At 41.3% G+C, this 27,161-nt stretch overlaps 2 protein-coding genes across 2 annotated transcripts; both read right to left on the reverse strand.

Annotated features, from left to right (window-relative positions):
• Positions 1-6,403: 6,403 nt before the first annotated feature.
• On the reverse strand, positions 6,404-9,750 carry LOC307036842 (amino acid transporter heavy chain SLC3A2). Its single transcript, XM_079677460.1, has 10 exons — positions 9,587-9,750; positions 9,077-9,461; positions 8,114-8,275; positions 7,939-8,039; positions 7,774-7,851; positions 7,636-7,691; positions 7,366-7,561; positions 7,174-7,281; positions 7,029-7,091; positions 6,404-6,909 (listed from the first exon to the last, which is right to left on the reverse strand). Exons 1-10 carry the CDS (start codon positions 9,602-9,604, stop codon positions 6,511-6,513), a joined length of 1,566 nt encoding a protein of 521 aa, XP_079533586.1. The 5' UTR covers positions 9,605-9,750; the 3' UTR covers positions 6,404-6,510.
• A 2,295-nt stretch (positions 9,751-12,045) lies between these two features.
• ppm1na (protein phosphatase, Mg2+/Mn2+ dependent, 1Na (putative)) lies at positions 12,046-17,508 on the reverse strand. Its single transcript, XM_079677808.1, has 6 exons — positions 16,772-17,508; positions 15,285-15,856; positions 12,793-12,910; positions 12,592-12,706; positions 12,398-12,461; positions 12,046-12,222 (listed from the first exon to the last, which is right to left on the reverse strand). Exons 1-6 carry the CDS (start codon positions 17,175-17,177, stop codon positions 12,190-12,192), a joined length of 1,308 nt encoding a protein of 435 aa, XP_079533934.1. The 5' UTR covers positions 17,178-17,508; the 3' UTR covers positions 12,046-12,189.
• Positions 17,509-27,161: the final 9,653 nt, after the last annotated feature.

Raw genomic sequence — 27,161 nt, forward strand, 5'->3', positions numbered from 1 at the left:
GTCTCGTAAAACATGTTGATATGAAACATTTGCAAACAGGATTCCTGCCCTCATCATTTAAAGGCACACAACGTTGACAAATCTTTGTCCATTGAAACTAACTTTGGAAAAACAATTGCACTAAGTCTTAACTTCCATTGACTCATGGAAACTGTTTCAAAGTGTCATGGAGAGAGTCCCATAACAAGCAGCACTGTAACATAGCACTAAGGACCACATTAAACCGTGACATGCCTATAAATATTTACTATAAATTCAGAATATAGGTCATCACTTAATTGCTATATCGGTAAACAATATGCATGAATGTACACTGTCTTCTTTTTCTCTCAGCCTTTTCTTACGACACAGCCGGGTAACTCTACTAATGGACATCTACAGCATCTATGACATGAGAAGCAAGCCACACTCAACATGTGAATCCATTTCAGAAAAAGTTGTCATTTGGTTTCCCTGACAAGGTGCAGTGTAAATATTATTATAATGAATGGAGAGTAGTTACTCATGTCACAAGCCTAAAAGTCTACAGCCATGTCAGCAGTCACTTTAAGGCGTCACTTTTGCAGAGCTGTGCTTTGAGCTAAATGCTAACGTCAGCATGCTGATGCTATGTTTACCCTTTCAGTTTGTCATGTTTCCTTGTTAACATTTGCTAATTAGCACTGAACACAATGTACAGTACATTTGGTGAGGTTTAGGGGAATATCATAACTTCTAGTGTTTTGTCATAAAGTGAAAAGTTAAGGAGTTGGCACCAGTGCGTGAGCATCAGGGTGTCATTCAGCAAAAGGTCAAGGGATCACCACAAGTCCTCAGGCTTCATCTTTTCTAGGAACTTAAATGTGAATGATTTTATGGGAATCATGTATCAATTCTTCTGTGGTGAACCCACAGACTACACTGCCATCTCTTGAGTGATACCGGGAGAAAAAAAGTTGTTTTCTAGACAAATGTTGTATTTACATTGTACTGCTCCATGGGCACAGGCTGATGGTACTTTTAAACAAATGAATGTGATATATATAATTGGAATGGATATGAATCGTGTCTTTTTGATTGTTGTTATTTAAAAAGTACAGTTATAAAATAATAGCAAAGCACTCCTGAATTGCAATAAATTAGGAGCAAAACTAAATAATCTGTTAAATTCAAACTAAGTTCTCTGCCTTTTTAGAAAGTTTAGATCTAATGTTTGATAAAGAAATAAAACCAGACCACATTTTTGATTTCTCGAAACTACACCATAGAGTGCTGATGTAACCTGGTATCAAAGCATTACTAGTCATTTTATTAAGACAATAATGATAAAAAGGACACTTTAGTCGCCTTAATAATTCCTATTCCTGCCTCATCATTTTATTGCAAACACACGTCTACTTCCTCCACTTCTCTTTTGTGTCTCACTGATTTCTAAGCTACCTATGAATGTTAAACTCTGCTGCTGCTTAAACGCACTGTGAGAATGTGTTTTGTGTTGTGACTTTAATGCTGTACTGTAACTGCATTTAAATGTATTTATGCCTTAATGTTGTGTTTTCTTACAAATTGTGCCGGTTTGGTGGAGTGCAAAGCTACTGGGATACCAGACATGAGGTATTTTTGTATTTTCTGGCTGTGTTGCACATATCATGTTTGCTTAGTCATTTGAAACTTAGATCATGCATGACCTGAGGAAGAAAGACACGTTACCACTTGAGTTGTACATTAATTCGTATTTAATGAAATTATAAATGTAAGAAAAATATTCAAATAGTGTTTGCTATACGTCTCACACTTTGTTTGTGTGGAGTAATATATTGATATAAGGATAAACGGTCTCACAACTTATGTCTGTGTATGTTCCCAAAGATAAATGTTTATGCTGATTTTGTGATGTCCAACAGTCTCTGCTCTGTATCTCAGCCCATGTGTAGTTCTTGACTGTCATAAGACCTGAGCATGTTTGCTGCCCAAATAAACAAAAGATGATTGTGTTTGAGTTTGGACCATCATTTGTTTTTGTCTTGTTACAACCCCTTACATCAACCTTGACTCCTGGAGTCCTGGGGAACATTTACCGTATATAACGCGCATTGTTCTGCTTGGTTGTCCGTAGTCATGTGGAAATGTCAAAAGCTTATTTTAGTGTTTAAAACAATCAAAAAGGAAGCGTCCGTAAGTAACATTTCAAGTTTCAGAATGAAAGAAAGTTAGTAGTCATGTAATTGATTGTTGACGGGATTGTGTCATTAGGATTCCTGTTATACTTTGTTTTTTATTTTAATTAAGAATAAATACATGTTTGTACTGACCTGTGCACAAAAGGATGAGAAATATGAATCGATTGTGCAAATCAGACCCCATTGTGACATCATATATTTTATGGGAGTGTTGAAGCTGTAAGTAAAATATGAGTCTGGACAAGGATGGTGGTTCTGACGGGATGAAGAGAACGCTTAAGATCTGGATTTGATAAGGAGTGGCCTTCTGATGAGCTTATCATGGGCACACGGTTTGATGCCTGGAGGCCGACGATGGGGCGGAGGAGGGTAGCTCCAATATCTCATGAATAGCTGAGAGCTGACAGCAGGAAGGAAAACAGATTAAAAGTATGACAACATAGAATTAAGTTGCTTAAATGGGGCGAAGCCTGCGAGCTAGTTCAGGCAGTCAACTCGAGCACCAATGATACATTAACACGTGACGCACCTCGTCCCTCTTACAACCAACCAACATTCTCCTAAACATGCCGCTCTATTGCTGCCAGGTCTTCCTGCCTCTGCCTTGCTATGCTGCTGCTGCCACTGCTGTGTTCACTTGCTATTGCTGCGTTAGGGTTTCACCAACTAATCGACTAGTCGACTAGTCGACTACCTCTACCACTAGTCGGCGCTGTAGGCCCTAGTCATCTAGTCGTGAACAAAATGGAGGCAAACGTGGGAGATGATGATGCCGACATTGGCGCTGAAGTGCTGCAAAATGATCCAGCAAAACACGTCCGACTTTCAGGGGTCCTCATCTTATGCGTAAATGCGCCGCACCTATGCACTCTACAGTTTCAACTGGCGACATTCTATTATTTTCGTCTGCTGCTGTGTTTCATGTTGCTGCTGCTTGCCTGACCCAGCTCCACCCCCAGCTCCACCCCCAGCTCCACCCCCAGCTCCACCCCCAGCTCCACCCCCAGCTCCACCCCCAGCTCCACCCCCAGCTCCCCTGTAGGCTCGGGGGATAGTTATCTAATCATCACTCATGTTCTTTGTAAATCTGTGGAGTGATGAGGCCCGAGCCTAGACGCCAAACTCAAACTATATGCTGCTATAATAAACTTAAGAACATGTGAGTTGTCTGACTGAACTTGAAGAAACAACCCATATTAGCTGATTAAGGAACAGCAGGAGAGAGAGAAAGCATTTGAATGAATTACAGTAAGCTTAATCAGTCTTACTGATTGAACTTTGTTAGCAAAATATCACTTGTCACTTGAGCTTCAATATCAGGATACATGTATTTATTATCCTTCAAGAATTGAAGTAGTCATCACACACAGAGCATATGGTACAACTAGTTCCCCAAACAGTGTCCTTCACTTGCTTATATACAAGAGAGGGTGTTACACAGTCACAAGATGGAGAATACTGGTTCAAAGCAGTATACAATGTTCTGTTTAGATTAGCTAGCCTAAGACCCACGTCAGAAATTATCATGCTCGTCATATGTCTATCTCCATGGAGGCTGAATCGTCATGTTAATCGTTGTCACATAGCTATCATATGCCTAAAACGGTGAGTCCTGACGCTCTTCTAGGTAATCATATATCCTGTTACGTAATAGGGCCTTTGGTACATTCAGTATTTCCCCAACAAACTTATACTGAGTTTCATTTTTATGTTCACCACTATAAAAGAAAATTGAGAGAGCATTGCTTTACAGAAACAGTTTTGGTGGGTGAAATAGTTTTGTGAATTAATAAAATCATGGAGTCCTGATTTAGCCTGAAGAAAGCAGACTGGCATACTGTATTGCAGCGGTTTTCAAAGTGTGAGGCGCGCCTCCCCTGGGGGGCGCCAGAGAGCTTCTGAGGAGGCGCAGCGTGAGACACAAAAGAACGAGAAAAAGACGAGTAAAGTGACACTTGCCCACTTGTGCCATGTGTCTGTGGAGACCGAGTTCCCCCACCTCGCCAAAAAGGCTGTAAAAGTGCTCATTCCCTTCCCCTCCACCTGCCTGTGTGAGTGCAGGTTTTCCGCATTGACTTTGATCAAAAGCAAGTACCGGTCAAGCTGCAGCCAGAGGATGATCTGCGTTTATTCCTCTGTGCATCAAAGACGCAGACTCATTGTTCCCACTAAAGTAGGGGTGAGTGTAGTAAGGAGGCAAAGTTGACGTTCAGTGTGTTACCGGGAGCATATAAGGATTTATCCACCATGTAGAAAATGTTAAAAAAAAATATGTCTTGAGAACACGGCGTGCGGAAATATACGGGTCGTGCTGCAGCTAGATGTGCCTGTCCTCTGTAAGAAGACATCGGCGACTGACATGCAAGGAAGAACGGCTGTCAACAGGCTGTTCCAACTTTAACAACTGTATTAACTTCCAGGGTAGTGAATTGAACATGCAATTGTAATTGGGTGTGTGGTATATTTTCATGCACGGACACGCATGTTCCACAACACACAAACTGAACAACACTCAATTTTCCGATCGCTACCAGCGTCCTTGCGATCTTGTTATAATAACAAGTGCACGTTACTGATGCAATATGGTTGAGACCATTCGGGCTTATTCTAGAGGGGTGCAAGGAATAGTCCAAGTCAAATCGGTGCAGTCAGCCCGATAGATTCAAACACACACAGAGACACGACAAGAGGAGAGAAACAGTCGGAGTAATTTCAAATGGCGGAAGGTAGACAGCGAAAAAAGAGCATTTAATTACATTTTCTCTTACTGGACCTCTTTGAAATGCAATTGAATACCCCTGCATTATAGCAGCAACAACAATAATAATAATAATAATAATAATAATAATAACAGCAATAATAATTGGGAGGGGGGGCGCGGCTGTTCTTATGTTCTCTGAGGGGAGGCCCACCTACCCACACTTTGAAAACCCCTGCTGTGTTGAATGCACAAAACTGGAAATTGATGCATACTTTATTAAAAGTGAAAGGCTCTACATTTTTTTAATGTTACATGTTTACAGATAGTCACCGCATGTACTTCAAAGTAATAGAAAGTGTAAATACTGACATAAATATTTACATTTTTAACTGCTGGCTTGTGTGGGAAATAAGGATGACATGCGAAACATTAACAATGAATAAGAGCTGAATGATGACAGTATGATGTAAACAGTAACATTTCTATGTATTAATATTGGTTGTCATCTTTAGAAACATGACTGGCAAACAAAGACCTAAAAGTCTAATGTAAAAATGATATTTAAAGCAGCAGAGTATTGGCTTGTACTTTAGCGCCACTGTCCCCATGGCAACCACTTGTCGGTGCAAAGATGATTAGGTTATATAAATCAAAGCAGGGCGTTTGATAAAATAAGATTCACATACAAGAGTAATCAGGATGTGGCTCCTTTAATTAGCGGCTGAGTGTGTGACTTATCACAACACCAATGCAGCCAAATTGGTTAACACAAGCCACATTGTTCTGAAAAAGGAATTCTTGGAAATTAACAATGACATTTAAGATTTATTTTGTAACAAAACATATGCCTACTTTTAAATCATGGGAAAGAATAGTAAACTTAAAAGACTTAAAACCCATCTCGTTCGACTCCACTTCGAGCGATAAAATTACTAACAAATAACTGCTAACAGAGCACTTATATACTAATAAAGGACTGGCTTATCTAAAGCCAGTTGAGTAGCACTTGAAATGTTTTGGCTCTATGAAACCTGATGTACTTATATGATTCTGTTTTCTTCAAGTTTGTATCTTGTTGGTCGAATGCATTTATTGTAAGTCGCTTTGGATAAAGCATCAGCTAAATGTAATGTAAAACATCTGGAGTCCAGACTGTTTGCATATGTGTGTTTTCTTTGTGTGTAGAAACAGCCATAAATCACCTATCATTTGTTCCTTTCAGGCAAGACTAATTCTGCCTGGAAACAGATATACATAATTGAGAATTATTTTACTATTCATACTCAAATGTCGAGTTATTTAATCCAAACTTGCTTTTTTCATTTAAAAGTTAATAATACCTATATACAGTGAGACTGAACATATTATTTAGTTTTTTAAAACCATGCCTTCACACTATCAACTTTTCTGAACTCGTTTCTACTTGACTTATAGCTAAAAAAGGTATGTTACTGTAAATAAAAAGATGCTTCGGGTATTCAACAATCAAAATAAGGGTCTACAGGACTAAAGATCACCATCATCCCAACAAATTAAAGCCAAATGGAACACAGAACCATTCTTTTATTTTGAGTGACCTCCGAGCACATACATGTACAAAAATGACAAATCACAGTATCTAAATCTACACTTAAATGATTAAGGGAAGCTCTACGAGTAGCTTCCTGCCTCGAACAGTTTGATGACGATGGCTTCATGGGGCCTCAGCACCAGCGCTTCCAGAGATGTCGCCCCCAAACGGTCCATTCGTGTGCTGCTCACAAACACTCCGGCTTTCGGCAGGCTCGGTGACCAGGCCGGATCCAAGGGGCGAAGCTCAGGCCCGACGTTGAGCAGAATGAGGAAGTGGACACAGCCCCAGGAGCGCAAGAAGGCCAGGATCGGGGGAGATGGAGGAGAGGGCAGGGTGGAGTTGGAGGATGAGGAGCTGGAGGAAGAATTGAAGGGCAGGAAAGTGAAGCTGCCGAACTGAAGAGCTTCTTCTCTGGCTCTGCAGTGACTGAGGGAGGTGAAGAGAGCTACAGCCAAACGCCTGTTCTTCTCCTCGTTCTAAGGCAGGGATTGTAGGGGCAGTTAATATAACATGCATAACTAATACTTTGTTTCTTTCACATAGATGACTCCAAAATACAGGTTTATCTAGAGGAACACAGTGCTTTGTTACTCACTGTAATGACGTCTAATGATATATTCGTGTCTCCATGTGACGAGTTGACTTTTAGAGACACGCTCTGTGAAACAGAGAAGTATATTTGGTAATGGGAAATTATAAAATGTTAAACATATTGACTTAAAGTCTTTCCTGTGTCTTACCGGTTTTTGGTTGATGTCTTCGTCATACGAGAATGCAGGTGATCCTGGCAGAGTCATCATCAACACCAGCAGTAAATTCTTCAAATCACGGGAAGCTTTACCACCAACCTGCAGAAACACATTGTAGTTTTATAATAAGTCACTAAATCAATTACATTTAAAAATGATAGTTAATTTATGCAGATGTCTTACTGTCCAGCTGGGCCAGGAGTCTTCTTCTTTTGTTTGCAGCTGTGTCTCTATGGCAGCAGCAACTTCCTTTGAAGACAGGAGGTGTTCTGAAGTTGGCAGAATTGACTTCAAGACTACATCCACCACTGTGACATTGCTATGGCTAGGGTTTTTTAGTAGAGGCAGAACGCCGCTCGTCTGTTTCACCACCACAATCCTGAAGAAACACACAGATGTGGTTTAAAGTTCATTTTCAAATAAAAAAACACCTTTCAACATTTATAACAATACCTTTCCTCCTCCTCACTGCCAAACTCTTTGAAGACACCTTTCCACTCCAGCAGAGTCTGAAATGTTAAAAACATAGTTGGAGGGGAGTTTGGAAAACTGCTTGTAACAATCAAAACACGTGAGAGAGCATCACTTTACCTTTTCTGAATACGCTGCATCTGTGTCACAGATTTCAAAGCCTGCCGCACCCTGTTGCAGCCAGAACCGCAGTGCATGCTGTGGAAAAAGTATTGCCAAGTTTATAAGAAATCCAGCACTGAGAACTTAAAATGTTTACCAGCATAACAAGAGAGGAGGTTTTACATGGATGGTGCCTGAGACACCCGAAGTCTTGCTAGCATTTCCCGCTTCATCTCCAGGTCCCAACAGATCCACTTCACAGACGTTTAACAGCACCTTGAGACCTGTTTGGCCAATAAAAAGCAACATTTTGTCTACTGGTACAGGCTTTTTGAAAAGAAAAAAGGCCCTTACCCACCTGCTTTGTTGCTCTCTGCTAGCAGATGCTGGATCTGAGGCAAAGTCCCAATCCTTTCACCAGTAGCATTGTTTGTGGGATACGCCTTCTTGTCAAACAGACCCTGCAGAATTAGAGCTCCTATACCCAAGGACTTGAGGTAAGGAAGCTCATCACACAGCGCTAGGGGTTTTAATGAAAGACAAAGATAAAACAAGATAAAATGTTTTATAAATGGGGTTTTTGGTATGTACCAGATGCAGATAGATTATGTAGGCTATTTGCGGATGCTTATCTATACAGTTAGACTACATTTCTTGAAAATTGTTGGACCTCTCTGCGAAAAATCAAAACTGTGCATCACATTTGAATACAATTAAATACCAATGCAGCTTTTTGATCTCCATACCAAGATTGCTCATTAATTATGATTTGGCTCACAATATTAATGCGGTGATGTCTAAAGAGTCCATGTGGGGAATAAATCAAGTGAATGTCCACGCCAATTAAAAACATATCTTCAGCTTTCATGCAAATTATGACTGTTTGGCCTCAGACATTTTTCTCAGTAATCAAGGAGTTTATTTGTTAAAAATGTAAATTGGGGTGCGGTTTGAATGTTCCTATACAGTGTATGACAGCACTATGATTCACATCAGCCAGCTGGTAGGCTTACTTACTGAAAGTAGCTGATCTCCACATGTAATATGTTTAGCTTATATTCTTTATCCTCAACAGGTCAATCTGGCCCACAACAAGACACCACACACCATAAGTGTTACCATGAAAACGTTCTTACTGCTCTAGCTTTAATATTATGTTCATATTGACATTTCTCACTAATGTTCACAGTAAGACACAAGCAACATCAAGTTTGTTGTTTTGATTTGCAAAAACTGTTGAATAAACTATGAATTCCTCCAAATGGCCACTAGAAGGCAGTAAATCCAACTATTTTATCCCTCCAAATTGGCATTTCCTCACCATTGATGCCCCGTGACCCCTCGGCCTGCTTTTCCAGGGTCAGCTCTGGCTCCACCTGGTAGAACAGGGACTTCTGCCACCACTTCAGCGGCGTTACAACCGGTCGGGGGCTCATGGTTATAATGGCGATGGCAATGGCGAGCATGGCTAACCAGGCCAGCCAGAACAGCAGCACCAGGTAACACCGCACCTTCTTCCAGCCCGGACCTCCGGCTGCCAGCTGCAGCTCCTCCTTGGAGAGGGGCTGCCACCGCTGGATGGGCTCCGGTTCGTCCTCCGGGATGAGCAGCGGGGCAAACTCCGAGCCGCCCACGGTGCTCGATAGCCCCGGGACTGCAACGCTGCCATACCCGGTGTCTCCTGCGTTCAGAGGCATCCTTTCCGGCTACGGATAGGTAACATAATAGTTAGATTAAAGGGTTAATTTGTGTGGTAATGCATACGGATACTTAAGTTACAGCAGGCAGGAGTAGGCTCATGTTGAAGTTTTGTTTGGTGGTTTAACCGTACCTTATCAGTTTGCTCCATGTGAAGAACAATGGGACTCTAGATATACTCAGGTGCTGCAGGATTCAAAGTTTCTACATTAAAGTCATTCCACACTCAGCAAGCTGCTCTGCCATGACCTGAACCCCTGTTGCTGCTGCTGCTACCGGGTTTACACAGGTGTTTCCATTGATTAAATTAGCTGATTTGACTTGTTACAGTTCAGGTGACATACAGCGGTGAAGTTAGTTTTAGGTTGGATATTCAACAGACATCACTGTTGATATGGAAGCTATAGATAAAAACTGAATTGAATAAAGAGTGTTGTGTCATATTTGTCCAGTGTAATCCTAAAATCTGGAAAGGACATGAAAGCAATTGAAACAAACTGAAATGGAATTTTTTGAGCATAGTTTTGACAAATGTGTTTGCATAGCCATAGAGGAATGACAATAACATTGTTTTTTTGTCATTCAAATAGTTATTTGTTATTAATTGAAATTTAAGAGTAATAGCCTCACATGTGAGCTAACTGACCCCTGACTTCCAACACTCTGTGAAACTGAGTAGGCTAGTTGATTATCTAACCTAAAAACTAACTTCACTGCGGTAATTGATATTACTACTGGTCCTGGAGCCAAACCAAGCAAATGTGCACATAAACACATCAAGAAAGTAATTTAAACACAACACAAATGTCTTCTAATGCTGCTATACAAACAACACAATGAAATGTTATTCTACTTATATTTACTTATATTTACTCTACTTTATATATTTAGAGATGGTGAACAGAAAACAAGCGGTTTCTCCAATTTCCAAGAGATTTGCATGCTTAAAAATACTAGGTAGACTTAATTGTGTCTCTAGGGAGGTTAACTGCATATCTACTGTCATATTTTATTTGTATATATGCTGCTGTTTTTCATATAATTCTGACATCCCTTTGATCACATTAGAAATTGAATTAGTGAGACTGATTATCCTAACATCACATCATTTGCTAGTTGAGGAGCCGTCTTGTGGCCACTATAAAACAGCTGCTTTTATTCAGCATTGCTTTGGACTGAAATGCACCAGCTGGCCAGTTCATGTTCAACTTTCTTTGAAGCAACACCAACCACTTTGTGCCTATGTTGTTTATCTAAAAAAAACACCCAAACACATATCACAGTCATTACTCACATTGTCTGTTTGAAGTTTCAGGTTCTTTTTCTGCTTCTCCGACTCTTGTTCCTCTTTATCTTTGTCCACAAGTGTTCCCAGCTGAGCAGCAGCGTCCTGAATACTTCCCTGAACTGCCTTTTGGAGAGTGAGGAAGTGAGAAGCACACACACCAAAAAAGTACTCTGCTCTCTCAATTAATACAGAGGTGCTGAGCCTTACCACACCCTCCCAACACATTCTAAAGAACACATGACTGCCAAGCAGAGCCCCCTGAAGACCCTCATCTGGTAGTTTTGACCCTATTTTTAGTAGTATTACTACTGCAGACAGGCTTTTGGATGAGATTTATGTTTTCTTTACTCTATAGTTTTTCTGTCTGAATGGATTACACACTTTTATTAAGGTTTTAATGAAGATGATTATACAAGCAAAGCCATTGCCATAGAATGAGGGCTATACACTTTAATCATATATTACTGTTTATAATAATATATTTCAGACATATTTCTCTGTATGTGTAGAAAAACTGAAAAAAACAAGTTTAATGGTTAACTGTTTTGATAACCCATCTGAATAATTTACTGGAAACAAATTTGCTGTTTCCAGTTTCCTAATCATGTTAAAAAACAATTATGGATAAATCAAAAAGTAAATAATATTTTTTAATAGTTCAAAACCGCAACTCATAGCATATCAATTTAAAAATAATTAAGCAAACTATACTATCAGTGGGTTCTGTACAAATCGGTTTCCTGCAAGACATTCATTTCTAAATCACATGCTGTTGTCACCTATCACACCTCCTCTCTAAAGAGCCACATTCAATGACTAATTTGTGCTAATTCCTGGGAACATCTCGTCTTCTTTATCCAAGTATTTCCCTCAACTCCCCCTCCATTCCCTATAGCTCCCTGCTGCGTTCTTTCTCCTTTTGTTTCTCTCCCTCTGGCTTTCTTCTCTTATTGCACACGTTAAGTTCTTGCTGTAACAAGTCATTGCTATTCATGTCACCCTCGCTCTCTGACAGCATTGTGCAAACTAATTGTTTACTGAGAGATACTGCGTTCCATCACGAGAGTCTCTGATGCACGTGTAGCCCACGTTTGAAGCACACATTGAAAGGTGAAGCACGTGTGTGATGTGTAGCTCTGAATAAGGAGTGCCAGATCCTTTGTTTGCATACAGTTTCAGCCTCACAGCCATGTAAGATGAGCTGCGTTATCAGTGTTTCCCCTAGGATGGAGTCATAGCAGCGGTGCTAAGGCAGTAACAAAAGACAGTATATAAATATTATACAAATAACACAATACAGTGGGTTTTGATTACAATTTGACTTTAATTGACTTGATCACAAGTGCTCAAAAATCAGCTTAATTTAGTGCTCATCTAAAATTGACAAAATTGCTGGTCTCCATGGAGATATTGAAGATGGTGATGATACTGTTTTCAGGGAAACGTCTTTAGTTTAAGTCTTCCTCTGATCCTTCGGTGTCCTGAAACACAACAAATAATGTTACTGACATTGAATAACTACATTGTAGAGTTCACTGTATTTTCCAGAGGGAAATACTTTTATTAAAAATCGAATCGCATGACTCAATGGTTAGCTTAGCATCTAAAGTTGTTTGAGTAATTCTAATTTCAAAGCATCAGATCCATATGTCCTACCAAAGGCTCCTGGGATCTGACAGTCATGGCGTGTTTCTGATATGAAGAGATGATGCAGTCTCGCCTGGTAAGAGAGGAACAGTGTTATTATGCCAAAAGGTGTTCTGTTTTATTACTGTAGCTTTTCTGTAGGACATAAAGTTTTTTTTTTTTTGATGTGATTTTGGTGGGTGGGATAAGTTGCTCAGGCTCACTTGCTGGTGATGCCTCCACCTGGTGGGAGCCCGGGAATCTCTTGGGCAGCCAGAAACTTGATCACATACAAAAGGTCAGGTTCATCATCTTTGGACTTCATCATCTGGACTATTTCTGTGAAGGTAGAGAACATTATTCTTATTAATCAAGAAGCAACAGTTGTTTGAATTTGTTGTCTTCTTGTTGGAGTAGAGAAGCACCTTCCACTTTCATATCAATATGTTTCTCCAGCTCTGCATCCTGCTGCAGCGCCTCCTCTGTCACCTTGGGGGCGCCAGGGAAGCAGACGAGGATGATGCTCATGTTATCCAAGCTGCCCTGCAGAGGGAGACAGAAATATCAGAAAAGACTGACAGGAGGAAAGGTTTAAGTTTAAACAAAGAAAGCTGGTTTCTAGTTACTCTGCATTTAAAGAAACATATAAGAAGTATATAAGTTACACTTTGGGACTTGTTATGCAGTATGTTAAACTGTGCAGGTCTAAGGGAGATCAGTTGTGTTTTGGACAGTATATAATTCTCCAATGTTGTCACGGTTGAGAACTTATAGAGGATGTTTATATTGCTAATTTGCAATTGATTTTTAAGTCTGTCGCTTTAGGAAAAATAATATATTAAGTAGCCAGGCCATTATTAGCTTACTTCAAATGTATGGTATTAGTGTAAACACCTACAAACGATTGATGAAGTGAACTAAGCCTGTTGCTTCTCACCTCAAAGGCATGACTAGTGAGGCTCAGTGTGTACTTGAACATGAATACTTTCAACGGTACTGTTCAGTAAGCCTTGCTGGGAGAAATAAATAGCTGGCCATCCCAGCCTGGATAAAGCCTCTGAGCTTGTGTGTACTGAGCGGTAACACTGAGCTCCCTTCTACAGACTCACACTCACTCTTAATCCGAGCCATGTTTAGCATTTCTTCCATCCTATCCCATGTCTTGGGATTCCGTAATACATCTATTTATAGACGGGCTAAGGGCTCGTCAGTGTTCAGATGAGCCGTTTACTAACAAGCATTAAGAGAAGTCTTCTTACATAAATCCATCATGTCACAGAGGCCATGCCCTCAATGTACACCTGTACCCTGTGCCCGCTTCTTAATGTAAATCTTCCCAATCATATTATTATCTGTTGTGTGTTGTGCTGAGTTTGGAGTAATGCTGAGCTAAGACTACAGCAATATGACTACTGTTCTTTACAGCAGATTCAATTAATATATTGTATGTTCTAGTCTGCTTTTAGGAAACATGTATGAGACTGATGAGACCAGTATTAAAAACAATCTAAATTGAGTGAGAATATAGAACGCCTGTTCCGAAAAAAAATAAAAATAAGATTCTTTACAGAAAATAAACAATTAACGAGAGGTTCCTAGAGTTGATTGACAAACGGCAATTCATTCACATGAAAGTTTGAGACAACAATTGTAGAAAGGCTTCATTCAGGAGGCTGTGGCTCAGTGGGGTAGTGTGCTGGACTTTGAATCAGGGGATAGCAAGTTCGAGTCCCACTGCAGTCAGCATGTCGTTGTCTCCCTGGACAAGACACTTCACCCCAAATTGCTCCTGTGGTGATTGTCCAAAGTACTGAATGTATGTAAGTCGCTTTGGATAAAAGCGTCTAACAAATGACATGTAACGTAATGCAATTCAGCCACAACCTGTGTAATGGATTAGGCTGGGCTATATAACCTCAATGAATATTATGCAACCCAGTCTCATGGCATTTCGTGTTATAGTCACAAAATGTATCTATTGATTCGTGTTCACCAACACGATTTCCCCATTTTTTTCGGGTCACACAAAACGATTTTAAAAGCAATGTAAATAATAACAAATTAGAAGGAAACAAATATTTTTAAAAATACAGATTTCAGTATTCTGACACAGAACCATTTTAGAAGCAATGTATTTCTATTGGTAGTATGTTTCGTGCCTGCACCAAATAATAACAAATTAGAAGGAAAAAAAGATTTAAAAAATACAGATTTCAGTATTCTGAGGCTCTGAGTCCCATTTCTTTTCCTCGCGGACGGCAAAAAAAGTCTGACATTATACAATTTAAAATAAAAACAATAATCGTGGCTTGATATTGAGTAAGAAGATGTTTTTATGAACCACACAGCTCCACAAAGACGTGGTGCAGGCACGAAACATACTACCAATAAAAATACATTGCTTTTAAAATCGTTCTGTGTGACACGAAAACAATGGGAAAATCGTTTAGGTGAACACGATTCAATAGATTAAATGTATTTTCTGACTATAACATGAAATGCCGTGAGACTGGGTTGATATATGATGCTTACGAGCCTTTAAATATTTTTTTAATTAAATAGTTCCATTTTTTTTCTCCAATTTTAAAGCAATTCATATCCATTGGTGGAACTGAAACACAGATATCAAATCGGAAGTTGGTGTTTTTGTACTAAGGTCAATCACTATTTTATCACTCACATTAAACTTAAAACAATTGTTCCAATTTGTTTGACATTCCATTGATCATTCCTTCCTGATTCTGAATCTCTTATTCAATTTCAAATGGTTGAAGAATGAATTGTAAAGAGTATTGTTTGGTATCATTAACCACTCACAGAGTTAACATGTTTCTGTCAGCATCACAACAAAGCCTTGTTGTTGCTCTACCTATTGTTCCCTGCACCTTGTCTGTGTTCTTGATGAATGACGCCTCACCTTATAGAGACAGAGGTCAATGACTTGGCTGCAAATGTCCTTCAGGTCATTGTTCACCTGCAGACGGCTGCGCACAAAGGCACACAGTTCCTCGTTACCAATGGCGTCCCACACACCGTCACATGCTAGAATCAGGAACTCGTCTTCGGGCGTCCTCTCCAGCTCGTACACTTCTGGCTCCGGAGACACTAGCTGCTCTGTCTGCGGCCTCCAGTCCACTTCCTTGAAGTCAAAATCCCCCAGAGCTCTGGAGACGGCCAGCGAGCCGTTGACTCTTTGCAGGGTCACGGAGCCTCCAGCGTTCTGGATGCGCTCCTTTTCTCTGGGGTTGAACGGCTTGTGGTCCTCTGTATAGAAGACCACCTGGCCTTTATTGCAGAGCAAGGTACGTGAGTCCCCACAGTTGATAAAGTAAATGTAGCGTGGTGAAGTCAGGACCACTGCTGCAGTGGAGCCACTGTGGTCCCAGTTGTCCTGGCGAGCCATTTTGTGCATGTGTCGATCAATTTCCAGGAAGCCTTCACGGATGCCCTCCTTCACCTGCTCAGGGTCCTCATTGGCTTTGATCCCTCCTGTGGGAATTGAGGGGAAAACATTATGTTTAAAAGGTTCAGGCCATTCTGTATAGTTTCTGACGTGGCCATGTTGATTGTTGAGAGGCCAACACAGATGGACACATGTACAGTGTACACTAGGGGTCTTTCTTGTGTTTGATTTGTGAAATTCCAGGCTCAAACATTTAAAAGTCAGTACTAAGACATCCCTGCCTGCAGAACACACCATCTGTTTGGTTGTGTAATGATATAGTTGAGACAACTTTGCTGATTAAGTTTAAAATACAAATTGGAGAAGAAAAACATTTTTCAACAAGAAGCCTAAAAATAACATTTCTCGATAAAAGTTAGCAGTAATGTAATCATGGTACCTTATCTTCTCTAGTAACCAGTTCATCATTAGTTTGTGGCTCTAAAAGTATAAAACTTGACATCTTAACAAAGGTCAACATCTCAGATTTGTTTTGATCTCTGAACTCAATACTTTATTTTGATCTGTGGCCCCCAAAAATATCAGAATATCAAGAATTATTTGAGAAGGTAAGAATGTTATTTCCTTTTGTATGTGATTTTCAAGGAAATGTCACCATTAAACCGAAGTTGTTATCTAACCCTTACCCTTTAAATAGTGCCATTGAAGCCTTAGTTTGTAACTCATTTTGAATAAACAGTAGCCTTCTTTGTAATGCAAGATATATTTTGAGAAGTTAATGCAGTTTTAAATTATGATGTAAGAATAAGTTAAAAGGTTTTAAATAGCCAACTGTTTCTTCCTATTAGTTTATTACACAGATCTTTTGATTCCATGGTCCAAAGCGACTACAGTAAGTGCTCTGTATCAACAGCCACAGAACATTTGAGAAATGATCCCCTTACTGAAAGCATTTTCTGTGCTACATCACAACTTGAATATTAAGAATCATTGCTCTCTACCTGTTGCCAGGATGTGTCCCAGCAGGTTCGTGGAGCAGTACTCTGCCACTGTGGTGCCTGCATGTCCATCAAAAACAGCAAAGTAACCCCACTCTGTCAGCTCTCCTTCCAGCTGGGGCTTGCAGGTGTGGGCGTCCTCCATCTGGGACCTCCAGCCCTGCATGTTGGCCATAGCGTAGTTCAACCCCAACTTAGATCCCCCCTCTGACACATGCTTCTCCAAGATGGGTCGATCCAGGTATGGGCTAAGCATTGAGCCGTCTTCATCAAACCTGTCCTCCTCCTCAGCGCCTGTCTCCTTGGGGCCCCCTTTGAAGAAGAAGGTGACCATCTTCTCTGTCTCTTTGGCCAGCTGGCGGAGGAAGGAGGGCACCTCCACGTTGCTCGCCCGCCGGGCCTTCCTCATCGTTCCACGGAGCCGGTGTTCAAGCTTCCTGCACGGCTTGGCAGCAGTCCGTCTTTTCCGGGTGCCCCTCTTCCGGCCCTGTGTTTTCCGCAGCAGGTCCAGCTTAAAAAGTTATCCTGTATCACCCAGGTAAACAAATATTCATGTAAAAAGAAATAATCCTGTTATAAATAGATAAAAACTATGTTTTTTTTTTGTTAAAAATGATCAGGCCCATTTTTGCATCTCTTTGGATATGTTCTGAGACCATCAGGTGTCTTTTCCCCTCTCACTTTATATTCTCTATGTCTTCCCTGCTTCTCTTCTTAACCCGTTCTGTATCAGCTGTTCTATTGGCCTATCTATTTCTGTTTACTTATCCCTCTGCTCTACCCACCCTCCCCTCCCCTCCCCTCCCACTACCTCTCCCCCTCCCTCTGTCTTTGTACCACTGCTGGATAATCACTTAGCCCTCATGACAGCCCAGGTGACCTGTGTCTGCACACATACATGGATTATGATCATGCTGTTTTACAACATCACAGAGAGGTCCCATTATCAGATTTGCATAGGGATGTTATGCCTGATACAAGATATACTTAATCCAAATAATTTCATTTTGATCATTTGTTTAGTGAGAAATAGTCTGAGTCAACAATGCCAAACACTTGTTTCTATTACAAATGGAACTTACTGTGGGGAATGAAGAGTCAATTGTGTTAATACCTAAAAAAAAAAAAACATTGGTCAACAACAACAATAACAACCTTGTGTCAAGGTTTACTACACTGAACAAAAATATAAATGCAACACTTTTGTTTTTGCTCCCATTATTCATGAGATGAACTCAAAGATCTAAAACATTTTCTGTATACACAAAATAACCATTTATCTCAAATATTGTTCACAAATCTGAATAAATCTGTGATAGTGAGCACTTCTCCTTTGCCGAGATAATCCATCCCACCTCACAGGTGTGGCATATCAAGATGCTGATTAGACAGCATTATTATTGCACAGGTGTGCCTTAGGCTGGCCACAATAAAAGGCCACTCTGAAACGTGCAGTTTTGCTTTATTGGGGAGGTCCGAAAACCCTAGGGTTAAACCCTAAGCCTAACATGTCACCCATTGAGCATGTTTGGGATGCTCTGGATCGCAGTGGCGTTTTCTCCTGGAGGCCAAGGGAAGCCAGGCTTCCCCTGTTTTTTCGGATTGTAGTTATAATTTTAATAAATAAATAAAAACACTTCGTTTAGTTTCGGAAATTCTTTGTTGTGTGTTGCTGCCGGCCCGTCTCTCCCCCATTCTCATTGAGTATTTTACAAAGAGTGAAACAGCGCCCCTCTAGATGTTATGGTGAAACAGTAGATTGCACTCTCTGTTGCGAGAGGAGGCCAGCCGAAATTTGCTTCCCTTGGTGAAAAAAAATTGAGGGATTGACCAATCAGATGAGGCTCACGTCATGCCCCTGCCAACCTGTGATTGGTCAGGGCCATGCCAAGGGAAGCCAGAGGCGGCTGGCTTCCCTTGCCTCACAATCCAATCAGATCGCATCAACTTAGTGGTGCAGTGACGCGTCCCAAAAAGCGGAAGTAAGCTGCGCACGGTTTCCCTCGACAAGATAGCAATGGGATTTCTCCATAGGATTTTGGAAAATAGCTCAAAATAAGGTCAGTGGAAAACGAACCTGTTAGATAAATGCACGTTTTGTTCAGTCGGATAATATCCACATGTCTACCCTACTTTTATAATTTTCAAATCATAAATCTAATCGATAGAAGATAGATAGCGTCACTGCACCACTCTCACCGCCGTTAGAAAGTAGCAAGCAACTGAAGCAAGTGCAATTATGGAGGGTGGAGATTTGGAGTATTTAATCAAAAATAATTGTACTAAACTTCCGCTGCAGCAGCAACAACAAATAAAATCTGATGACAGGCCAATGCCCAAACTGGAGCTGTGTACAGCGAGGAACAAAGGAGCGAACCGGACGTAAAACGTTAAAGGTCTCCTGATTTAGTTTGTGAATGAATGCTTATTAGAGTTTCGGCTGGAGAGTGCGTGCGGACCTGTCGGTCAGATAACAGGCGTGTGTAAGTCCTGCATTTGTATGATACAAATGTGTGTAAAATGATTTCGGGCGCTGTAATCACTCATCTGGTTACGTTATTACATTGACCACCACACCCCCCCCCCCCCCCCCCCCCCAAAAGAAAGGACGTATTATTGGCTTCCCCTAATTTTTTCCCCACGCCACGCTACTGCTGGATACGACAGCGTGTTCCAGTTCCTGCCAATATCCAGCAACTTCGCACAGCCATTGAAGAGGAGTGGACCAACATTCCACAGGCCACAATCAACAACCTGATCAACTCTATGCGAAGGAGATGGGGGACATGTTAGGGTTAGGGTTTAACCCTAGGGTTTTCGGACCCCCCCAGACCCTCCCAATAAAGCAAAACTGCACGTTTCAGAGTGGCCTTTTATTGTGGTATTTTATTTGTATTGCTTGTGTGTGTGTGTGTGTGTGTGTGTGTGTGTGTGTGTGTGTGTGTGTGTGTGTGTGTGTGTGTGTGTGTGTGTGTGTGTGTGTGTGTGTGTGTGTGTGTGTGTGTGTGTGTGTGTGTGTGTGTGTGTGTGTGTGTGTGTGTGTGTGTGTGTGTACCCAGCTCTATTATAGATTGAAAAAAGCAAAGATCAAGAACTTCAAAGTAAAAGTCTTTAATTATTCAATTTAAAAAAGGAAAAAGAGTCCCATCCTAATAACGAGATGATCCAATAACAGAGCTCCAGTGCTCTGTCACTTATTTCATAAAATAGATCACTAAAATACTTGCATTAATGTCAATTCATGCTCTGTGGATTGTGTTTTTAAAATATATATATTATTAACCAGCACTTATTAATACTATTACTTAGTTTTATACCCTGTTTATCTAGGCCCTTTTCGTATCTTGTTCTAAGTGTCACACTGTGGGACTGCAGGAAACGGTATCTGGAGATTTCTGTATGTATAACACATGGAGACATGTTGGCAATAAAGCTGACTTTGACTTTTTGACTTAGTGCCACATTATCAAAACAGAGCAGAAAGGAAGGGGTGTTCTTTTTTTCATTGACAGAATCTGGGAACGCTTAATGATCCCAAATCCTGTCACAATGCGGGGGAACCCTGAGACACAGGGGAACCCGATCCAGTGACATTACATTTAATTAAAGTGGACTTCTTATCTTATCTAACAACTGTTCTAATAACTGATCTAACAACTCAACTGATCTAATAACTGTTCTAATAACTGTTTTAATAACTGATCTAATAACTGTTCTAATAACTGTTGTACCCCATCTCTTCCTCCACAGCCCCCTCCTCCTCCTCCTCCACCTCTTCCTCCACAGCCCCCTCCTCCCCCACCTGTCCCCCTTTAGTGAAGTAAACTATATACTCTGGGATGTTCGGGCGGGCGTTGACGAAGACGTTGAACCTCTTCAACAACGATGGTCTGCTCCTCGTTTTTAAGATCAGAACAGAGCTATGTTCAAACTGATCCACCCACTCCTCCCCATCCTCTACCTCTGCAGCCCCCTCCTCTTCCCCCACCTCTTCCTCCACAGCCCCCTCCTCTTCCTCCTCCTCCCCCTCCTCTTCCTCCTCCTCCCCCTCCTCTTTCTCCTCCTCCTCCACCCCACATCGTAGCTTCAGCGTCCGGATCTCCTCTCGCAGGCGGGCAATCTCCATATCCTTCTCCTCTTTCTCCACATGGAGCTTTCTGTTGATCCTCAACAAAGTGACGATCTCCACATCCTTGTCGTCAGCACACGGTTCCTTCAGTTCTCTCAGATCCTGGTTCTCCTTTCTCAAGATGTCCATCTCTGCTTCGTCCTTCATCTGCGTCTTGAGGAGATTTCCATATCTCAGGTTCAGGTTCTCCGAGTCATCCCTCAAGATGTTCCGCTCAATCTCCATACAAACATTTACTTCCTCAAAATGTTCCTTCTGTTCTTTAAGATCCTGGTTCTCCTTTAGCAAAGCATCTATCTCTGGATCCCTTACTTCCTCACAAGGTTCTTTAGGTTCTGTGAGATCCTGGTTCTCCTTTAGCAAAGCATCTATCTCTCCATCCTTTACTTCCTCACAAGGTTCTTTAGGTTCTGTAAGATCCTGGTTCTCCTTTAGCAAAACATCTATCTCTACATCCTTTACTTCCTCACAAGGTTCTTTAGGTTCTGTGAGATCCTGGTTCTCCTTTAGCAAAGCATCTATCTCTCCATCCTTTACTTCCTCACAAGGTTCTTTAGGTTCGGTGAGATCAGCCCCCACCTCTTCCTCCACAGCCCCCTCATCCTCCTCCTCCTCCACCTCTTCCTCCACATCCCCCACCTCTTCCTCCACAGCCCCCTCCTCCCCCACCTGTCCCCCTTTAGTGAAGTAGACTATATACTCTGGGATGTTCGGGCGGCTGTTGACGAAGACGTTGAACCTCTTCAACAACGATGGTCTGCTCGTCGTTTTTAAGATCAGAACAGAGCTATGTTCAAACTGATCCACCCACTCCTCCCCATCCTCTACCTCCACAGCCTCCTCCTCCCCAACCTCTTCCTCCACAGCCTCCTCCTCCTCCTCCACCTCTTCCTCCACAGTCCCCTCCTCTTCCTCCTCCTCCTCCTCCACCTCTTCCTCCTCCTCCTCTTCCTCTTCCTCTTCCTCCTCCTGCTCCACCCCACATCGTAGCTTCAGCGTCCGGATCTCCTCTCGCAGGCGGGCGATCTCCATATCCTTCTCCTCATTCTCCACATGGAGCTTTCTGTTGATCCTCAACAAAGTGACGATCTCCACATCCTTGTCGTCAGCACACGGTTCCTTCAGTTCTCTCAGATCCTGGTTCTCCTTTCTCAAGATGTCCATCTCTGCTTCGTCCTTCATCTGCGTCTTGAGGAGATTTCCATATCTCAGGTTGAGGTTCTCCAAGTCGTCCCTCAAGATGTTCCGCTCAATCTCCATACAAACATTTACTTCCTCAAAATGTTCCTTCTGTTCTTTAAGATCCTGGTTCTCCTTTAGCAAAGCATCTATCTCTACATCCTTTACTTTCTCAAAACGTTCTTTTGGTTCTGTGAGATCCTGGTTCTCCTTTAGCAAAGCATCTATCTCTACATCCTTTACTTCCTCAAAACGTTCTTTTGGTTCTGTGAGATCCTGGTTCTCTTTTAGCAAAGCATCTATCTCTCCATCCTTTACTTCCTCACAACCTTCTTTAGGTTCTGTGATATCCTGGTTCTCCTTTAGCAAAGCATCTATCTCTCCATCCTTTACTTCCTCACAACCTTCTTTAGGTTCTGTGAGATCCTGGTTGTCCTTTAGCAAAGCATCTATCTCTCCATCCTTTACTTCCTCACAACCTTCTTCATGTTCTGTGATATCCTGGTTCTCCTTTAGCAAAGCATCTATCTCTACATCCTTTACTTCCTCGAAACCTTCTTTAGGTTCTGTGAGATCCTGGTTCTCCTTTAGCAAAGCATCTCTCTCTCCATCCTTTACTTCCTCACAACGTTCTTTAGGTTCTGTGAGATCCTGGTTCTCCTTTAGCAAAGCGTCTATCTCTACATCCTTTACTTCCTCAAAACGTTCTTTTGGTTCTGTGAGATCCTGGTTCTCTTTTAGCAAAGCATCTCTCTCTCCATCCTTTACTTCCTCAAAACCTTCTTTAGGTTCTGTGAGATCCTGGTTCTCTTTTAGCAAAGCATCTCTCTCTCCATCCTTTACTTCCTCACAACGTTCTTTAGGTTCTGTGAGATCCTGGTTCTCCTTTAGCAAAGTGTTTATCTCTCCATCCTTTACTTCCTCAAAAACTTCTTTAGGTTCTGTGAGGTCCTGGTTCTCCTTTAGCAAAATGTCTATCTCTACTTCCTCTACTTCCTCAAAACGTTCTTTAGGTTCTGTGAGATCTTGGTTCTCCTTTAGCAAAGCATCTCTCTCTCCATCCTTTACTTCCTCGAAACGTTCTTTAGGTTCTGTGAGATCCTGGTTCTCTTTTAGCAAAGCATCTATCTCTCCATCCTTTACTTCCTCAAAACGTTCTTCTGGTTCTGTGAGATCCTGGTTCTCCTCTAGCAAAGCATCTATCTCTCCATCCTTTACTTCTTCAAAACGTTCTTTTGGTTCTGTGAGATCCTGGTTCTCCTTTAGCAAAGTGTCTATCTCTCCATTCTTTACTTCCTCAAAACGTTCTTCTGGTTCTGTGAGATCCTGGTTCTCCTCTAGCAAAGCATCTATCTCTCCATCCTTTACTTCCTCAAAACGTTCTTTAGGTTCTGTGAGATCCTGGTTCTCTTTTAGCAAAGCATCTATCTCTCCATCCTTTACTTCCTCAAAACATTTTTCTGGTTCTGTGAGATCCTGGTTCTCCTTTAGCAAAGTGTCTATCTCTCCATCCTTTACTTCCTCAAAACGTTCTTTAGGTTCTTTGAGATCCTGGTTCTCTTTTAGCAAAGCATCTATCTCTCCATCCTTTACTTCCTCAAAACGTTCTTCTGGTTCTGTGAGATCCTGGTTCTCCTTTAGCAAAGCATCTATCTCTCCATCCTTTACTTCCTCAAAACGTTCTTTTGGTTCTGTGAGATCCTGGTTCTCCTTTAGCAAAGCATCTATCTCTCCATCCTTTACTTCCTCAAAACGTTCTTCTGGTTCTGTGAGATCCTGGTTCTCCTTTAGCAAAGCATATATCTCTCCATCCTTTACTTCCTCAAAACGTTCTTCTGGTTCTGTGAGATCCTGGTTCTCCTTTAGCAAAGCATCTATCTCTCCATCCTTTACTTCCTCAAAACGTTCTTCTGGTTCTGTGAGATCCTGGTTCTCCTTTAGCAAAGTGTCTATCTCTCCATCCTTTACTTCCTCAAAACGTTCTTCTGGTTCTGTGAGATCCTGGTTCTCCTTTAGCAAAGTGTCTATCTCTACATCCTTTACTTCCTCAAAACGTTCTTTAGGTTCTGTGAGATCCTGGTTCTCCTTTAGCAAAGCATCTATCTCTCCATCCTTTACTTCCTCAAAACGTTCTTTAGGTTCTGTGAGATCCTGGTTCTCTTTTAGCAAAGCATCTATCTCTACATCCTTTACTTCCTCAAAACGTTCTTTAGGTTCTGTGAGATCCTGGTTCTCCTTTAGCAAAGCATCTATCTCTACATCCTTTACTTCCTCAAAACGTTCTTTAGGTTCTGTGAGATCCTGGTTCTCCTTTAGCAAAGCATCTCTCTCTCCATCCTTTACTTCCTCAAAAGGTTCTTTAGGTCCTGTGAGGTCCTGGTTCTCCTCTAGCAAAGCGTCTATCTCTGTTTTGGTCTTTTGGCACCACTTGAGGACCTTTAAACATTTCTTGTTCAGCTCCTCATTGGTTAAGACTCTCTTCTCCTCCTTCAGGTCTTCCTCCTCCGTCTGAGAGGCCTGCTCCTGCATCTTCTCCTCCTTCTTTCTTCTTAAACTCCTCTCCAGCTCCAGCTTCCCGTCCTGAACCTGTTTCTTTAGAAGCTGGATCATAAACTCATGCACTTTGCAGCCCTCTAAAGGAACCTCTGAAGGAACATCTGAAGGAATATCTGAAGAACTGACCGCGAGCTGCTCTCTGTTGTCCTCCATCTCTATGAATGAGCTGCTATTTAGCTAACAGGGGCTAAATGTACTTATTGGACTTTAAGGTCTACAGTGAATTGACTAAGTGTTGTTCACCTGTGAAGATGACCTGACTAAACTATACGTGCAAGTATCCTAATGTTCGCTGACCAAAAATCCTGTTTCTGCTGCTCATGCTGTGATGACCTGTCTCTCAGAGATACCTGTAGACTCTGCAGACTCTCACAGACTCTGATTCTGTATATTGTCAGAGACCAAAGCCAGTGATGAGATCATTATTCTGAAGGTTCCATCTCAGAGACCAAAGCCAGTGATGAGGTCACCAGTCTCAAGGTTCCATTCTAGATAAGGAGTGATTGACAGCAGCTGACCGTGCTGTTGCCTAGCAACGCTGTTTTGTTCAAATCATATTAAGAAATGTAAACATCAATAAAAATACTTTATAGATCCCTAAACACAGGAAGTTAAAGTACTGAGCCAGGCCCGGTTCTACGGTGGTGCATAGGCATGCATTGTACCCTCAGTTTAAAGTAGAGACACTATATACTGATATACACCTGAACATCAGCAGGAGAGGACTCTATAAAGTAGAGACACTCCATAGGCCCACTGATATACACCTGTACATCAGCAGGAGAGGACTCTTTAAAGTAGAGACACTGATGTACACCTGAACATCAGCAGGAGAGGACTCTTTAAAGTAGAGACACTACATACTGATATACACCTGAACATCAGCAGGAGAGGACGCTTTCTATTTGGTCATGAATGCCTCTGTTATTGTCCTTGTGAAGGGAAGCCCCAACATCTGCAAAACAATTTTGGATTTAAATTGAGGGTCCACAGGTTCCTCCATCCCCTCAACAGGAGTTGCTGTTGTCAGCACGGCACGGAAAATGTGTGTGTATTGAGATTAACCATTAAGATGACATAAACATGAAGTCATAAACACTAACCCATACATTAGTTGTCTAACTTGAACCTAAAACACTTGTAGCCAGTCTCTGCATTCCCCTTATTCCACAATAAGGGGAATGTCAACACAGACACCTGTCAGCCCGCACTCTCCTGTTCATCAGCACCAGTCCCCCTCCCTCCTGCTGAAATTATGAATGAAAAGCGTAGTAATCATAGATAACAAGGCAGGGTCCGTGACAGTTTGTTTTCATCTGATTTCAAATAAACAAAGTATTGGTTTTAAGAATATTAAACTTGTTTCGCCAAATTCCGATGATTAAAACAACTTTTAAGCTTGTAAAGGCATAATTACAAGAGGCAACTTAACGTCACAGCAGGCATAACAACAGCCGGTGTTTCTTGTGAGGGTTTCCCCGGGAGACAAACACAATACACACAAATGCGTCACAGATTATTTCGCGGTATTTGAAATCATGTACGCAGCTCTCTACGTAACTAGGAGTCTAGTGGACGGTATCAGTACTACAAGTAATACAAATTATGTTTTTTTTATTAATTACGTTGTCTATAAATTAATCTGAGGGCCGCAAAAAGAGGAGGTGGGGGCCACATGCGGCCCGCAGGCCGCCATATGCCCATCCCTGCCCTAGCAGGTGCATGCACTTTATGAATGTGTGTATCCTGCTGTTCAGCTTGACTTATGTCAAAGTCATTTGAGGGGTCACGAGAGTGGAAAAGTGTTATCTTCCTGGGACCCGAGGGAAAAAAGTGTCTTCCAATTTCCTTTTTTGTGTGATTTCCTACCTATTTAGGGTTAAAAAAACCTCTTGCAATTTAGACTTTTTTCATTTTATTTTATTTTTAAATGTTACAGTATGTCCACTGTAGAGGACGTCGGGACCATATTGAAAAGACAGCCAAAATTAACAGACTATGTAACGTTTTATGGTTATACTGTAGAGTAATATTAAGGTTGTTTTTATAGGCAATAATTGAAACTTTGTTAGTTCCAGGTTTAATATGTGCAATAAGTTCATTTCAATACGTTTTGCAATAAACATTGAACCAGTCCAGACCTCGACTAGTACCCATTTTCTTATTTTGGCCCACTGTGTATTTGAGTTTGACGACCTGTTCTACAGCTTTAAATAGGACTGTACCTAATGTGATTCTTCAACATCAATCCAGCTAATAGTTGTGTCTGTCTCACATTTACATGGGTAGCAAAGTAGAATATGTTTCTACCAAATCTGGCCATGCTTCCACTGAAACCACTTAGCTACCGGTCAGACTATGTGAGGCTTTAACAACAAAACATTTTTATTTTCTTTCAAAAGTTATATTGTCTCACTTTAAATGTCTTACATGTTATTATTGCCTTTATGCATTCAAAACATTTAGTTATATTTAAATAAATGTATCTGCAACTCATTTGCTACTCTAACCATTTCCGTTGTTCCCTTT

The sequence above is a fragment of the Notothenia rossii genome (assembly GCF_949606895.1).
Source record: "Notothenia rossii genome assembly, chromosome: 4".
Lineage (NCBI taxonomy): Eukaryota > Metazoa > Chordata > Actinopteri > Perciformes > Nototheniidae > Notothenia > Notothenia rossii.

Bases quoted from the DNA above. Each gene is read 5' to 3' on its own strand.
- LOC307036842 (XM_079677460.1), bottom strand. The intron at 7,852-7,938 runs GTAAAACCTCCT...CTTTTTCCACAG, and splicing joins GTGTCTCAGGCACCATCCAT to CATGCACTGCGGTTCTGGCT. The intron at 7,092-7,173 runs GTAAGACACAGG...TCTGTTTCACAG, and splicing joins AAGACATCAACCAAAAACCG to AGCGTGTCTCTAAAAGTCAA.
- ppm1na (XM_079677808.1), bottom strand. From the start codon at position 17,177: ATGAGGAAGGCCCGGCGGGCGAGCAACGTGGAGGTGCCCTCCTTCCTC. The intron at 15,857-16,771 runs GTAGAGAGCAAT...CAATTCCCACAG, and splicing joins GGGACACATCCTGGCAACAG to GAGGGATCAAAGCCAATGAG. The intron at 12,462-12,591 runs GTGAGCCTGAGC...CTCTCTTACCAG, and splicing joins GGTGGAGGCATCACCAGCAA to GCGAGACTGCATCATCTCTT.